General features: G+C 49.2%; 1 protein-coding gene across 1 annotated transcript; it reads right to left on the minus strand.

Moving 5' to 3' along the window:
- Window positions 1-4,112: 4,112 nt before the first annotated feature.
- Window positions 4,113-14,698, minus strand: BOLA3 (bolA family member 3). The gene is made up of 4 exons (XM_007107662.4): window positions 14,561-14,698; window positions 12,194-12,317; window positions 9,772-9,860; window positions 4,113-4,368 (listed from the first exon to the last, which is right to left on the minus strand). The coding sequence occupies exons 1-4, from the start codon at window positions 14,612-14,614 to the stop codon at window positions 4,303-4,305; spliced, it is 333 nt and encodes a 110-aa protein (XP_007107724.1). The 5' UTR covers window positions 14,615-14,698; the 3' UTR covers window positions 4,113-4,302.
- Between the last annotated feature and the right edge of the window lie 356 nt (window positions 14,699-15,054).

A 15,054-nucleotide genomic window follows, 5' to 3' on the forward strand; every position in this document is an offset into this window, starting at 1 on the left:
CAGCGTGCCCTCCGCCCAGGTTAGGTCGGGGCTGCACCTGGCTGGGGGGCGTCGCGCACTGCCACGCTTTACTCTGCGCAATTAGGGGCCTGGGGGTGGCTTCCCCTAGACGTTGGGGGCGGAGGCGAGCTGGCCAACTGCCCCCTGTGCAGCAGCTCCCTAGAGGGAAAAGGGGGTGGGCAGGGCAGGCCTCACCCGTCTGGGGGCAGAGGTGAGGGGTCTGGTGGGGGGTGGGTCCCGACTCCTGGGCCACTAAGGGAGTCTGTCTTTAACTTGGGCTCTGGAATCCACTCTCCCCACCCCTCACTAGCTGGTCTCTTAGACTTGGGAGGGACCAAGTATGGTGATTTTTAAAATACCCGAGGTAGTTCTGACTTGCAGTAGGTTGAGAATCGCTGTCTTTATTTCCTAGTATTGATTTTCTCTTAACTCGGACTTGGCAGTGCCCCTCATGACAGCTCCCAGGCCGTTTTTTTTTTCAACTTCCGCTTCTCCTTGACTGATTCTCGATTTGAACCAGGTTTGAACCAGATTTGTTTTCCCAGAGCTTTCCACCAACCATTATCTGTCCTTTGGTCATTTACCCTTTCCAGTTTGGATTCCCATGAAAGGAAATTGAATCTATTGATCCCCTGCCACTGCCATTGTCTGGGTTGGGCTTTGTGGCCCCAATCCCCTCCCAGGTTGCAGGCCAGCCTGTCCCACAACTGCTAGTTGGGTGCTCTAATCAGGGGTGAGAGGGGCACCACAGGAACCCATGGAACAGAACAGGCCTGGGACCCGGCAATGTCTCTTACTTAGGTTGACTTGCCTAGTTAGCAATCACCTACCCTAGGATGCTTTGGATTTTCCACTGGAAAACTGCACACTGTCTTCAAAAGGACCCTTGACTCAGAAAATGTCTCAGGTTAATTCAGCAGTTTCCGTAAGTAGCACTTAAACTCTAGGAGTTGGCTGTTTCAGATGCAATGTATATACTGTGGCTGCTAACATGAAACAATTTCTTCTTATTCAGTCAACTAAAAAAGAAACCCTGTTATTCCTCTCCCAACTTGCCTTTTAATTTGTGGGTAAGAACAACTGTGTATGTGTGTGTGTTTGACAGGGGGCAGGGGGGTACTTAAAAAGTTCTTCTTGCCATATTTGGGAGCAGACATGTGAAGTGGTAGGACTGACACATTTCACTGGGTCTGAAGAGTCCTCTGGGGTGGGGGTGTGATGAAGCAGAGGCAAGAGTCCCAGTTTCTCTAATGTCCCCACACTCCTATGAGGCCTTTTCTTCCTATTCTCCCACTCACCTTTTCCTCCAGCTGAGAATTCCTGTTGTTTCGTCCCCAGTCTCTGCTTTGGAGAATAGAACCCCTGCTTCTTTTGGCAGTTGTTCCTCCCTCCGCTCCAAACCCGAGTCCAGAGAGAGGCTGCAGCGTACTGTGACTCCTGGACTCCAGGTGGCTCCTGCTTCATGACAGGCCGATCAAAGGCCCTCCCTGGCATCCTTTGAAGTGGAAGTTGGAAGGACAGTCTGTCTTTCTCATGATCTGCACATTAAGATATAAAAATTAAGGGCTACTGGCAGTATAGTCGGTTGTATACTGGCAGCATGTGGTGGACGCTGATTTACAGTAGGAGACAATAAAGCTGATCTGCAGAGAGAAGCAGACAGGAGAGGCAAGGAGCCCCAGTGGCGGTGGTGTTCCTGTTCCTGACATTTAGCTGTAACCCTGTCCTTTCTGCAGTTTGGCTCTTCAACCCTTCCTTCAATGTGTAATCCCCAGTGTCCCCCTAGTAATGCACAAGTGTATCGGTTATCTATTGCTGCATAAAAATTCACCCCAGAATTCCATGGCTGGAAACAACAAACATTTATTATCTCACAGTTTCTGTTGGTCAGGAATTGAGGAGTAGCCTAGCTGAGTGGTTCCAGCTGTTTGCAGTCAAGGTGTCAGCTGGGGCTACAGTTTTCTGAAGGCTTGGCTGTGACAGACTTGGAAGGATCCACTTCCAAGATGAATGGCTCTTGTCTTGGCAGAAGGCTCAGTTCTCTACGGACTGCTGGCAGGCCTACTTCATTGGCTGTTGGTAAGAGACCTTGGCTCCTCGCCACATGGACCTCTCCACCGGCTGCTTGAGTGTCCTCACAACATGGCAGCTACCTTCCCCCAGAGCAAGCAATCCAAGAGAGCAAGGAGGAAGCCACAGTGCCTTTTATGACCTAGTCTCTGAAGCTGCACACTGTCACTTCCACTTTAATCTGTTCTTTAGAAGCAGATCACTATGTCCAGCCCACTCTCAAGAGGAGGACAATTAGGCTCCACACAAGTAATCAACATGTATCTAATTCTGTGGTCTTTCTGTTCTCGCTGACACCTGCATTCTTCTTGCCTCTGGGACTTAGGTGTTTCCTCATTATACCACCTAAAAGCTGTCCTGTGGGGTGTCTAGTTCTTTCGGAGGTGCCCCGGGCCCTCAGGAGTTGTTTTATTCTGTCTTTTCAACTCTGATACAACTTAGTGAATCTATTCCATGTAAAAGGCAGTTCTGCCTTGGCAGGACACCAATCCCTCCCCCACACTGTGGGGCTAGAGAATAATTTTAAACCAAAAAATGAGGGCACCGTATGTGAACAGAATATTTAAAATTTGTGCTGCTCCAAAGCTCTGGGGCTCAAGGTTGTTTCACCTACATACTTTTATTTCTTAGGGAGGTAAGAGGGATCTTAAGAACTGATAGTGACCAGTGATTTCTCTGGTGGTCAGTTCCATGAAACACAAAGGAGGAGTTTGAGGAAGGAGTGGATGGTCAACCTGCAATCGCTATGGTGACAGGTCACGTGGAGGACTGAGAGAGGCAGTGGATGTGATTTCTCAGAAAGCTGTCCAGTGGAGAGATGGGAGCAGGAGGGCAGGAGCCGCACTGTGAGGGGTGGGTGAACCCATCAGGGCTCTCAGTTGTAAGCAACAGATACTGGCCAGGCTGATGTGAGCAGAAAAGAATTTAGTGAAAGGATATGGGAATAATCATAGAATTTCTGGGAACATTGAGGAAGCAGCTTCTGAAAATGGGCTGGAAGAGGAAGACCGGCCAGAGCCCAGATCATGTTGCAGACACAGTGACTACCACCATGGACTCCAGAGACAGCGGCCTATAACACTGACACCTCCCAGAACACTGGACACTGCTGCCACAGCTGCCAAAATGGACACGCCACTGCCCAGCTTCTCGGCGTCACTTGGTCCCAATGCAAAGTTCAAGGCAGATCCATCTGGCTGAGTCCAGATCATCTGCCTGTGCCTTGTTTGCCAAGGAGCTAGGAAAGCAAGCCTTTTTAGGTTCTGACACTGGAGGTGGGCTCAACCTCCCACCAAGATGCAAAGGGTGGCGGATCTTCAAAAGTGAAAAAGACCCTGATCCAGGCAGCCCACACTCCTCAGAGTTCACTCCAGGAAGTAAGAAACATGAGGGTCCAAGATCATTCTTGTAAGAAGTTTGGAAGGAAAGGGAAACAGAGTGGTGAACTAAGGGAAGGGCAAAACCAAAGGGTCTTTCCTTTTCTTTTTGGTAAAATTAAGGGACCTGAGCAGTTTCACAAAGGAGAAGAAACAAAGTTTCTTGACAAGACAAGGAAGCTGGCACCCCATTCTGCCTCTAGCATCAGGACAGAACTGTTCAAAGACAAGACCACTTTGAACAAAAGGACATGCTTCTGAAATAAAGGAACTAAAAGCATTACTTATGACTCTTCAAAACTTTCATATAGTCTTTCTTGGTCTGCTTCTTATTAATTACATTATCCCCATATTAAGAATGTTGCCAGGACTTCCTTGGTGGCGCAGTAGATAAGACTCCTCGCTGCCAATGGAGGGGGCCCGGGTTCAATCCCTGGTTGGGGAACTAGATCCCACATGCATACCACAACTAAGAGTTCGCATGCCACAACTAAGGAGCCCTCAAGCTGCAACTAAGGAGCCCATGTGGTGCAACTAAGGAGCCGGTGAGCCACAACTAAGAAGCCCCCTGCTGCAACTAAGACCCAGTACAAATAAATAAATAAATATTTAAAAAAAAAGAAGAATGTTGCCTAGCAAAGAGCAGGATTAAATAAATATTTTTGTAATGAAAAAATTTTTAGTTGTCTGTTGCCTTTAATTAACATCTAAACAGATACCATATTCTTCTATAATTACAATATGGAAATGTCCATGAACAAAATAGATAAATTTTTTGTCATATGCCTAGGAAAGAATGGTAGCAATAAGATACATCCAACGTTTCAGCAGCAACATCTACGCAGCCAGGGCGTGGTCAGTGTTTGGGGACAGAGGTAAATATCCGCAATCCGTGCATACCTTTGATTTCTTCTTTTAGTGCCTAAGGAAGCAGAAGAGCATCATCATTGTTTTGTATTTGACACTGATTACAATAAGTCTCTATGGGAGTATTTTTATATAGCTCTATCTCTGTAGGAAACTTTGCACACACTTTCTTTAAACAATGTTTCCTTTTTTTTTTTTTTGGAATCAGTATTTAAGCTGGCTCAAAAATCAAAAGGCATAAAAGGCATGCAGTAAAGTCTCCCTCCCACACCTGTCCCCCAGTTTCCACCTCCAAACCAAACAGAGAACTGTTGGTATTTTCATGTGCATCTTTGCAAGGATTTAAAAATGTATATTCAAACTAATATTAATATATATTCCATCCCAATACCTTTTTAAAACACAAATGACAGTATTTCAAACACATTGTTCTGCACTCTCTTTTCCCCTAACACTGGGGATCTTTCCATATCAGGCATAAAGCACACCCTCATTCTTTTTTGTATCAGCGTAGCATTCCATTACGTGTATCATAACTTTTTAGCCTGTCCCCTAATGAAGAACCTTCAGGCTGTTTTTTGTGTTTCGCTATTTTGAGCAAAGAATAGCTGTTCTTTAAAACCACACTGGGAGTTCCCTGGTCGTCTAGTGGTTAGGATTCCACGCTTTCACTGCGGAGGCCTGGGTTCAATCCCTGGTTGGGGAACTGAGATTCCACAAGCTGAGCAGCACAGCCAAAATTTAAAAAAAAATTACTTGAATAAAAGAAAATATATAGCTTCATGTAAAAAAAAATTTTTTTTTAATAAAAAGATAAAACCACACTAATCAGCACCAATTCCCCAATTTTACTCTAAATCAGAAAATAAAGTTGAAAATTATGAGATTTGTTTAAGGCTACAAATGATGTCAGGGCCCAAGTGTAAATGGGCAACCACAATCAAATAGATATTTAGCTCCTGCAGTACCAGGAGACAAACTACAGGACCTGAATGAGGCATGGGAGTCTAAGTCCTTTTATACTAGGCCCAAGACATCACAGTGGGGTAGACATTTTTTTCCAGTCTTTCCAGCAATCTCCCTTCTCCCTTTCCACTTTAATTGTGTACTGCTGGTAGGACTACCAGTTGACCTGTACTGAGGTAGCTATGTGCCCCTGGACCAGTCAGGCTGGTCCAGGGGAGGCACATGACTCAAACTGGGCCAATCAGAGTCTTCCCTGGGGTTTTTCAGTGTAGAGCCTTCTCTCTTGGTCACCACAGATATACCTTGTCTTATTGCACTTTGCTTTACTGTATTTTGCAGATATTGTGTTTTATCACAAACTGAAGGTTTGTGGCATCCCTGTATTATCAGATGATGATTAGCATTTTTTAGCAAAGTATTTTAAAATTAAGATATGTAGTTTTGTTTTTTTAGACATAATGCTACTGTACACTTCACAGATACAATATAGTGTAAGCATAACTTTTATATACACTGGGAAACTAAAAAAATTCATGTGCTTGATTTATCATCATGGTCTGGAACCAAGCCTGCAATATCTCTGAGGTATGCCTGCATACTGGAATATTGTCACTTGGAGGCAACTTGGAGTCCTGTTCCCCACCAAGAAGAGAAAGCCCATCTCCAGTAGGAGAACGTACAGAAACTGGAAGCTCAGAAAAAGAGAATATGAAAGAACAAGCAGATGAAGTTAAGACCCTGAATCTAGATAATTTCATTACATGGGCCAATTAATTACCTTTGTTTGCTAATGCTCGTTTTAACTTTGTCTCTGCCACTTACAACAAAGAGAATACTAACACATGCGGTCAAGTTTATGAGTCAGAAGGATCCTTAGAGATAATCTAGTCCTATCTCCATCTTTGAGAAAAAAAGAAATAGAGTTTATCCCTTGCCCAAAGTCAGCAAGTGAGTAACAGCAAGTGAGATAGAACCTGAACCCAGGGAATCCTGACATCCTGGCCACCCCTGATGCCAGGAGCTGTGGTTGTGTTGGGAGCCAATGAGCTGCCCCACCATCTCCATATTCACAAATAAGCCCCTCAGCTCTGCAGATAAGCAGAAATGCCCCTTGGACAAAGCCTCATGTCACTGCTGCGAGAGGGAAACACAGCACCCTGAGCCACATGCTCTCTGCTTTCTGCAGGCATGGAATGTTCCCTAGAGGCTGTCCCTGTGTCTCGGCCACAATTCTTAAAGCCTCTGTGGGCTAGATGAGGGCCCAGTCACAGCTTCACATGAAAGACTCTGGACAGAGAAACCATCCAGGCTTTGATCCCTAAGCCCTGTGCACTTCCCCTTCCAGGGCCTTCTCCCCACAGTCTTGCAGCCCTCAGAGGGCTCCCCAACACAGGTCACAGGATCTTACAGCTACAGAGGGCCTTAGAGATCACTTGGGTCACTTTAAATAGGTCAGGAAACTGAGGCCCTAGTAGGGAAATGATTTGGCCAAGTCCCACAGTTTATAAGATGTAGAGTAGGTAAACGTTTTTCAGCACCTGCTATGCCCATGGCATTATGCTGGGTGCTGGGGACACAAATGAAAAAGGCATGGGAAAATGATAAAAAAGGTAAGGAAAGTAACTCAAGCCCACAAGAAATGAATTCAGCACAGACAGAGATGGATGCTGCCAGACCACAGGCCAGCTCAGCACTGCTGCGGGTACTGGTAGGAAGGAGCATTTGCACTGGCCGTTTGTGGAGGAGGTAGCCCAGGAGCGGGACGGCTGGAGGTGCAACAGGCACAGAGGCAGAGGGCAGTGGGCCCAGGAGAGCAGGTGAGAAAAGGCTGGGAACCTGCTGCAATTCACCAGGAAAAGCCTGGCTTTGAGTCAGACCCACGGAGGGGAGACTGAGGCCGACCACACAGAGGATCGGAAATCCCAGATGAGGGTGGGACCGGGCTCCATGGGCAACCAGGGTGCCCACTGAAAGGTTCTGAGTAGGGGAACAAGGGCAGAGGCACCCTTCGGGGAGGATGATGGACAACAGACAGGAAAGAGGGCAGAGAAAGGGAGAGGGCAACTGCTATTTACCAAACGCCTTCCCATGGCCGCAGAAGGCGGGGACGTGTGGCTAGCACCTCATGTGATCTTCACCAACGAGGAATCTGAAGCTCCAGTCACACTGTAATGTGCGGAGCTGGAATGGACCAGCTCACCCGACACAGAAGGGAACACGGTGCTTGCTATCCTCTGTGTGGTTGCTCCCCAGGGTAGGGACAGGATGGATGGGGAAGGAATCCTCATCATCCTGCCATCGTTGGGGGCTGGCCCAAAGCATATGGCAGTGATGTCCTCTGCCACTGCCTCCTGTGTCACCCACCCCACGACAAGCAGTGCTTGGCCCAGCAAAGCGGCTGCTATGGTAACCCAGGCAGTAGCTGCTGCAGGTTAAAAGTACACCAATGCCAGGAGGTGAATTCTCTGAAATGGAAAGCCTTTCAGGCATTAAACATTTAATTTCTCTGTAAATCAAAAACAAAACCCAGGCCAGCTCTCCTTACTCTCTATAAACTCTCAACAAATACTGATTGAGCTGTTTTATGTACCAGGTCCTTTGTTAGGTGTTGGGGACACGGCAGTGAAGAAAACGGACCTGGGTTGTATAAGTGAATCACTCTGCTGTACACCTAAAACGAACACAACATTTTTAATCAACTATGCTCCTATATAAAATAAAAATTTTAAAAAAAGAAGTAAAGAAAAAGAAAACAGACCTGGGCCTGGCCTACATAGTCTGCTTCCAGGGCAACGACAGACAAGTGAGTAAGGTTCTCCAGCAAGGATGGGGCCAGGGAAGGTACATGTTCAGTAGGGGCCCAAAGGAAACCTTGAGCCTAAGATGATGTAGGTGACATTCTCCCAAGCGGAGGAAATTGCTGCCCCCTGAACTTGGTGCAGGTTCCTCGCAGCATTTATAAGTAACAATGATGATGATGGTGACAGCGGCTGACGTTTATGAAGGACTTACCATGTGTCAGACACTGTTCTCAGTGCTTTACATGACTTTACCACTAATCCTCAAAAGAGCCCTTTGAGGCAAATCCTATTACTCTCCCTGTTACAGATTAGGAAACTGAGGCACAGGGAAGTTAAGTAACTTGCTCAAGGTCACACAGCAGAAAGCAGCAGAGCCCAGATTTGAAATGTGGGCAGTCCAACTCCAGAACCTGCATCCTTGTAACCATGGCTTCAGGCCAGGGGATGTGCTGTACTTAACAGCACCCCCAGGAGCCCAGTTGCACTAGGCAGCCTGAGTAGTTTTAATAACAAAACCCAAAGTCCTACCAGTTGGGGATAGTCTGGGCCAGCTGGGTCTTCCCTGCCTTGTCTTCTACCTTGGCTCCAATCCCTGGGATCACATGGGGCTAGAAGTGCTTCTGGAGGACAGAAGTGGTTGCTGTTCCACCCGACTGCCCAGTCAGATCACCAGCATGCCTTAGGGCTGTACGTGCCCACATCCAAGTGAAGGTGGACTCCACGAGGAATCCAAAGATGGATCCAACAAGGAACCAGACCACAAAGGGCTCGCAGGGCCAAGGGATGGCGGCAGGGACCTAAGTATCCAGGACACAAGGCAGAAAAGGCTGGAGTCAGATGGTGGAGGGCAATCATTCCCTGCCGGGCAGGTGGGAAGGCAGCATTTGAGCCTGGCAGAGGAGTGAGGGAGGGGCAACCCAGGCAGGAGGTCTGATCTGGACAAAGGTCCAGATGCATGGAGAGACCAATGGGCAGGGCCCAGAGGGAGGATCTGGGCCAAGAAGGGTGGGGAAAGGCCTGGAAGAGCAGTCTGGAACACCTGGACGCGACTTTTCATGACCAGAGCTGTGCTTTACAAAAGTTAAACTAGTTCACAAAGTGCAACTTTCCAGAATGATGTCAAACACACTGGCTGAATGGGGTGAGTTTATAGACATAGGCCCAAGGGTCAAGGCTGGAATAAATTCCAAGTAAAATAAGCATAGAAAATGAATACGTTGGGCCTTAGTCTGGTTTAATCTGATGTTCCAGACCCCTGCTGTTGTCACTGGGTCTGGGGCAGCTGGAGCAATTCTCAATCAGGCCATCCTTCAATTTACCCAATTTAGGACTACTTTAGTAGTCCTAAAAGAGGCTTAAAAAAATGTTCAAATCTACAAAAACATACAAATTTTACTACTCCTGTGTTTACAAATACTATTCAATATGCAATAACAGTACACAGTAAACATCGGTAGCACTATACAGGGAAATGCAAAATAACTATTGGGCGGCTTGTTTTCAATTTTGAATAAAATTCATATTTGCCTACAATTCGATCCCAGATAGTTTATTTATGTTTTTCTCGGATCCTGAGTCCTGTTCACATGATTGTGGTATTGCATTATTCTTTCCTAGGACTGGTGGTACAATACCATCCCCACTTGCAGGCCCTTTCAGATGCGGAGACCAGAGGCAAAGCCTCTACTGACCTGATTTACCATCTGGTGCTGCTGGACAGTTCTCTTCTCCTTAAATTCTTCCGATTCGATTTGAATTTCATACATTGCCCCACAGCCTCCTGAAATAAATGTGATTTGAAAGTGTTTCAATTATTAAGTTACAGCAGCCACAGTTCCTTATGTCCTTGAAGTAAGTACCACACAATCCAAAGAAGGTCTGAATGTTATCATTCAGCAGAAAGTTGCTAAGATTGTTAGAAGATCATGGCTTACAATCTGACCACGTCTTCCTCCTGGCAGGCTGCCTCAATCCAAAACATGCTCTTCCTTTTGTAAGGCACTTCCCAGAATCTTGCTTTTGGGGTAGGAAAGATAAGGCACAAAACATGTAAAGCCTAGGAAATGTAGGCTTTCCTACTATTTCCTTTTATTAAGCCAGCAAATGCCATGGAAGGTGGGAGGGACTGTATTTCAGTGCTCCATCTCCCAAAGGACTAGCAATTGTTTTCTTTTCTTTTTTTTTTTTTTTTTTTGCGGTACACGGGCCTCTCACTGTTGTGGCCTCCCCCATGGCGGAGCACAGGCTCTGGATGCGCAGGCTCAGCGGCCATGGCTCACGGGCCCAGCCGCTCCGCGGCATGTGGGATCTTCTGAGACCGGGGCACGAACCCGTGTCCCCTGCATCGGCAGGCGGACTCTCAACCACTGTGCCACCAGGGAAGCCCAGCAATTGGTATTTTTAAAAATGCAAAAATACACTAAAATCTGATTCAAAAACCATGTGCAATACTATCCAAAATAAAAGGAACAAGGAAGTGTGAGAGACAGGGACACAGCATTACAATAAACAGTGAAAACATGCTGGTCACGGAGCTGGGCTCTCCAGCACACCTGCTATAAAAGCAGCATTAAGGGTTTCCCCCTGGGCTGCGGCAGGGAGCGGGTGGCTATCCGGGGATGCTCTCAAGGCAGAGCTTGTGTGGACCCATCCACCCCCAGCCCGAGCTTTGTCTCCACATGGCTGGAGAGCTAGTGCTGATGACTGATGATAATAAAACATGCTGCTCCAGCATGACACAACGCGGCAAGAAAGAACTCAATAGGCTTTGTTAAGCTTTTCTCATGTGTTCTAGAAGCCTGAGCTTTGGCTAAACCAAGGTTCCTAGCCTTGATCCCCTTTCTGCACTCTACCCAGGGCTGGGCAGAGTGAGACTGGAGGTCAAGTTCCAGCTCTTCCCTAACTGGGCCTGAGGCAGGTACAGGACTGGTGACATCAAGACCTCAGCATTGGGACTTCCCTGGTGGCACAGTGGTTAAGAATCCGCCTGCCAAAGCAGGGGACACGGGTTCAAGCCCTGGTCTGGGAAGGTCCCACATGCCGCCGAGCAACTAAGCCCGTGCTCCACAGCTACTGAGCCTGTGCTCTAGAGTCCACAAGCCACAACTACTGAAGCCACGCGCCTGGAGCCTGTGCTCCGCAACAGGAGAGGCCACTGCAATGAGAAGCCCGCCCATCGCAACAAAGAGTAGCCTGCGCTCGCCGCAACTAGAGAAAGTCCAGGCACAGCAATGAAGACCCAACGGGGCCAAAAATAAATAAATTAAATGAATTAATTAAAAAAAAAAAGACCTCACCATTGCCCTGGGACCCCTGCAGAGGGCTCACCCAACCTACCATTCCAACAGATCTTTAGATTGGTTAATTTCCTATAGGGTCCAGAATAAAACTACTTTCTAAACTTTCTCCCTATCCTTTTAAAAGTTATGTTCCCAGAGAAGCCAGTGAGCCCTCGAGCAATGCAGAGTGACAAAGACTGTGTCTGGGTGTGGGAGATGCCACCCCTGGCCAGCTCTTTCACATGTGTGTCTAGATAAAGGCCTTATCTTCCCTGTCTGGTGTGGGCAGAAGTTGATATCCCAGCCTGCTCCTAACTCACAGTCAGCCTGAACTTAGAGGTACCAGCGGCCATCTGAGAAAGGCAGGGCCTGGCTGGGACTGGTCACTGGGCTCAGGACAGAGTCTGCCCTGGGTCCTGGCTCTGCCGCCTATTCCCTGTGAAGGGCTAGGCAGGTTCTTAGGCCTCTTGGGGCTCGTCTTCCTGGAGTCTGTTCCAGCTCTGGCATTCTAGGGTGTCAGAAGAATGTGGGGAAATTAAAGTCTGGCTCATCTCAAAGTCAAATTAAAGGCTGTGGACCTGAGCCCCAGGGTGACTGAGAGAGACCTAATCTGAGCTGGGCCAAGCTGGCAACCACAAGTCCTTGCAGTTGCCCGCCAATGTTTCTGCATCCCCACCTCCACCCTTCCAGCGGGAGAGGCCAAGGTCTATGTGTCCAAAAGCCACATGTATTGAGAAGCCACTGATGGCGAGTTCCATCCAAGCCCCCTGCCCTCTACCCCTCCAGCGGGTAAAATCTTACCAAACTCTGTGGGAAAGATGAGAGAAAACTTTACCTGAAATGTCAGTGACTTTGATAGCTGTAGCTCGAGGAAATTTTTCTTTGAGAATTTGGGTCACTTTGAGCTCCCCCTCAGTCTGCGAGGCAAACATACGCTGGGCACAGTGGAGAAGAGGAAGCTGCCACAGAACAGAGGAGAGTCACTGTGCAGGCCCCCCCTGCCCTCCCCTGCAAGGCAGGGCCCCGGGCTAAGTCAGGGGGACTACATGGTGTCCGATGTCCATTTAAGCTCTCCAGGATGCAGAATAAACGTTTTTTGAGGGGGGAGTGGAGTTGTAAATAACTCACTTTGACTCTAGAGATAACAAGGGCCCCAACTTAATTCAACAAATGTTTAACTCCTCATGATAGTGAGACACTATCATGATGACGGTTTAATAAGTGAGGCGCCTGAAGCACTAAGTAATATGCCAAGGCTGGATCCCTTAATAAGATGCAGAGTCAGGAGAGGCCGGGCAGCAGCCTGCCTCAGGCGTGCCCTGCTTAGGCCAGCATGCCACTGACCATGTACTGATGGGGCCAAATGCCACCCACCCTTTAGGCCTGATTAACATTCTACATTCTCTCCAGTGGGATGTAACCCTGTGACCTACTGCTCAATAAGCCAGCTACCCTTTGCAATTCTTACTGGGAGAAGAAACAGAATTCTATTAAAGGACCTGAAGTCAGAACATTATTTACCATTGGCAGTAACACTCCCCCCTTCCCCAATGGCTACCCTTAGGACCCAGTGCTTCTGATGGGAATGTGTCTCAACCCTTACGATGAAAGAGCACAAAACCATGTCGGCAGCCCCTTGGCTGGGCTAAGCAGATGCTGAAAGGGGAGACTGAAAATAGAGCACGGCAGGCCTTCAGTGTCAGCCTAAAGACTTTGGACTTTGTTAGACAGGCTTCTTGGTGCCAAAGTAACTGTGCCTTTTGAAGCAAGTCAGGAAAGATTCCCAAATAACAATATCATTACAAAGGGAGTAGTACCAGGCATCCCTAACTGGAGGAGGAAGGCGGGTGGAGCGCTGTTCATCAAGTGCTGGTGCTGAAGGTAACATCCCTTCATCTCCTCCGTCCCGCTCATCCTCAGGCCTTTTCCGACGGCCCAGAGCAGGGTCCTGGATTATAGAACCTCAGAGCGCCTTCTTTAAAATGCCCTGTGCACTGACTCTTTCACCAACTGGTCTTAGAGGCCAAGACTGGGTCTGTCTTGTTACTGCAGTCTTCCAGAGCTGACCCAGGGCAGGCCCTCAGGAGGACTTGGGTTATGGATGAATGAGTGAGTGAATGAATGAATGAGCAGGGGAAGAACCACACGATTCAGGGCATATGTACTGGGCACCTGCAAAAAAGTCCTGATTCTAGCAGGCAACTGAAATGCAGGTCAGGAGAAAGATCTGGAGGGAGGCTGTCTGAGTGATGTATAGAGGGACAGAATCTTAAGTTGTGGGCCTGGGTAAGACTGTGGGGCAGGGGGGAAATGGGACCTCCTCTGAAGACAGTGCCCTGGGGGGCAAAGGCAGAGGGTAGCCAGGTGGCACGCAGAAGCGGCAATCACTAAGGAGTGAGGGCCCCCCTGCAAGGCAGGGCCCCGGGCTAAGTCAGGGGGACTACATGGTGTCCGATGTCCATTTAAGCTCTCCAGGATGCAGAATAAACGTTTTTGGGAAAAGCCTTTTCTTCAGCTCAGCTGATCTGCAGGCAGCGGCTTTTAAACCAGTAATCTACTGACAAAATCCCCGGAAAGCCGACTGTCTACTCTAAAAGTCACCAGCAGAAGTGCCCTTCATGCTTGGGGGAGGCAGGTCCAAGAGAAGGAGGAATGTGAGAGGAAAGCGAAAGAAGTGGATGAAGTGAGGAAAGAATGAATCAGAAAGTGGGGAGAGAAAATTAGCAGGGCGCGTGGTGAGTGCCCTCTGCTGGCTTCCTACCCCGGGAGTATGGGATTTGGGGAGGGTCAAGGTCACAGAAGCCAGGCGGACTTTCCGGAGCCCTGACCCAGCCAACAGTCCCCGGCACGCACGCCGCGACTCCGGGCTGAGTCCCATGTCTTCGGCTCAGTAAATCAACATTGCTTTTTCCGTGCCCGCTGTATTATGACTATCTAGTCCCCTCGGCCTCAACCCCCAGCCCGTTCGGGAGCTCCCCCAGCACGCGCCGGGCCTGACACTTCTACCAGTGCCCGTAGCCGGGCCCACTAAATGAACGAACCAACGAGTGAGTGAATGAGAGAAATGCAGGGCAGGCCCTGGGCCCGGCGCGCCGCCCTCTGTGGACCAATTTCCCAGCCGCAGCGGCGGCCGCGGCCGGCCCCGCGGTCCCAGCGTAGCTCCCGCCCAAGGGAGAGCAGCCCGGTCCCCGCCCGCGCTCACCCAGCGGGCTCCGCGGAGCAGTGGCGCTGCCGCGGCCGGGCTCCACGCCGCCATGCCCGGCCGACGCGGCCCGCCGTCTGAGGTCGCCTTGTCGCCCAAAAGACACGGAGCCTGGGACCAGGGCCGCCGCCGCCACGGGCTAGGCCGCCCCCTGCCGTCCGGAGGCCGCGAGCCGCCCACGCCCGCCCCGCCCACGCCCAGGGCCCCGCCCTCTGCCCTGGCTCTGGCCGGGCTTCCCCTGCCTCCCAAGCTTCGGCCCCAGCGGGTCCTTCCTCCTCTGCCTAGAAGCCGGTGCTAGGTGCTCGGTCCTGCAGGACTTTCCCTCGTCCCAAGGACCCTGGAGCCCTAGGTGGAACGCCTCCATTCCAACTCCCCACTCGAAAACTTGCTGCTAAACTGAGAGGCTTGGGTTTCTCCCTCCAGGAGGGAACCAGAAGATTTTAAGCAGGGGAGTCGTTTTCAGATTCGCGTTTTAGAAAGATCACTCGCTCCTG

Source organism: Physeter macrocephalus, chromosome 12 (assembly GCF_002837175.3).
Source record: "Physeter macrocephalus isolate SW-GA chromosome 12, ASM283717v5, whole genome shotgun sequence".
NCBI classification, from domain to species: domain Eukaryota; kingdom Metazoa; phylum Chordata; class Mammalia; order Artiodactyla; family Physeteridae; genus Physeter; species Physeter macrocephalus.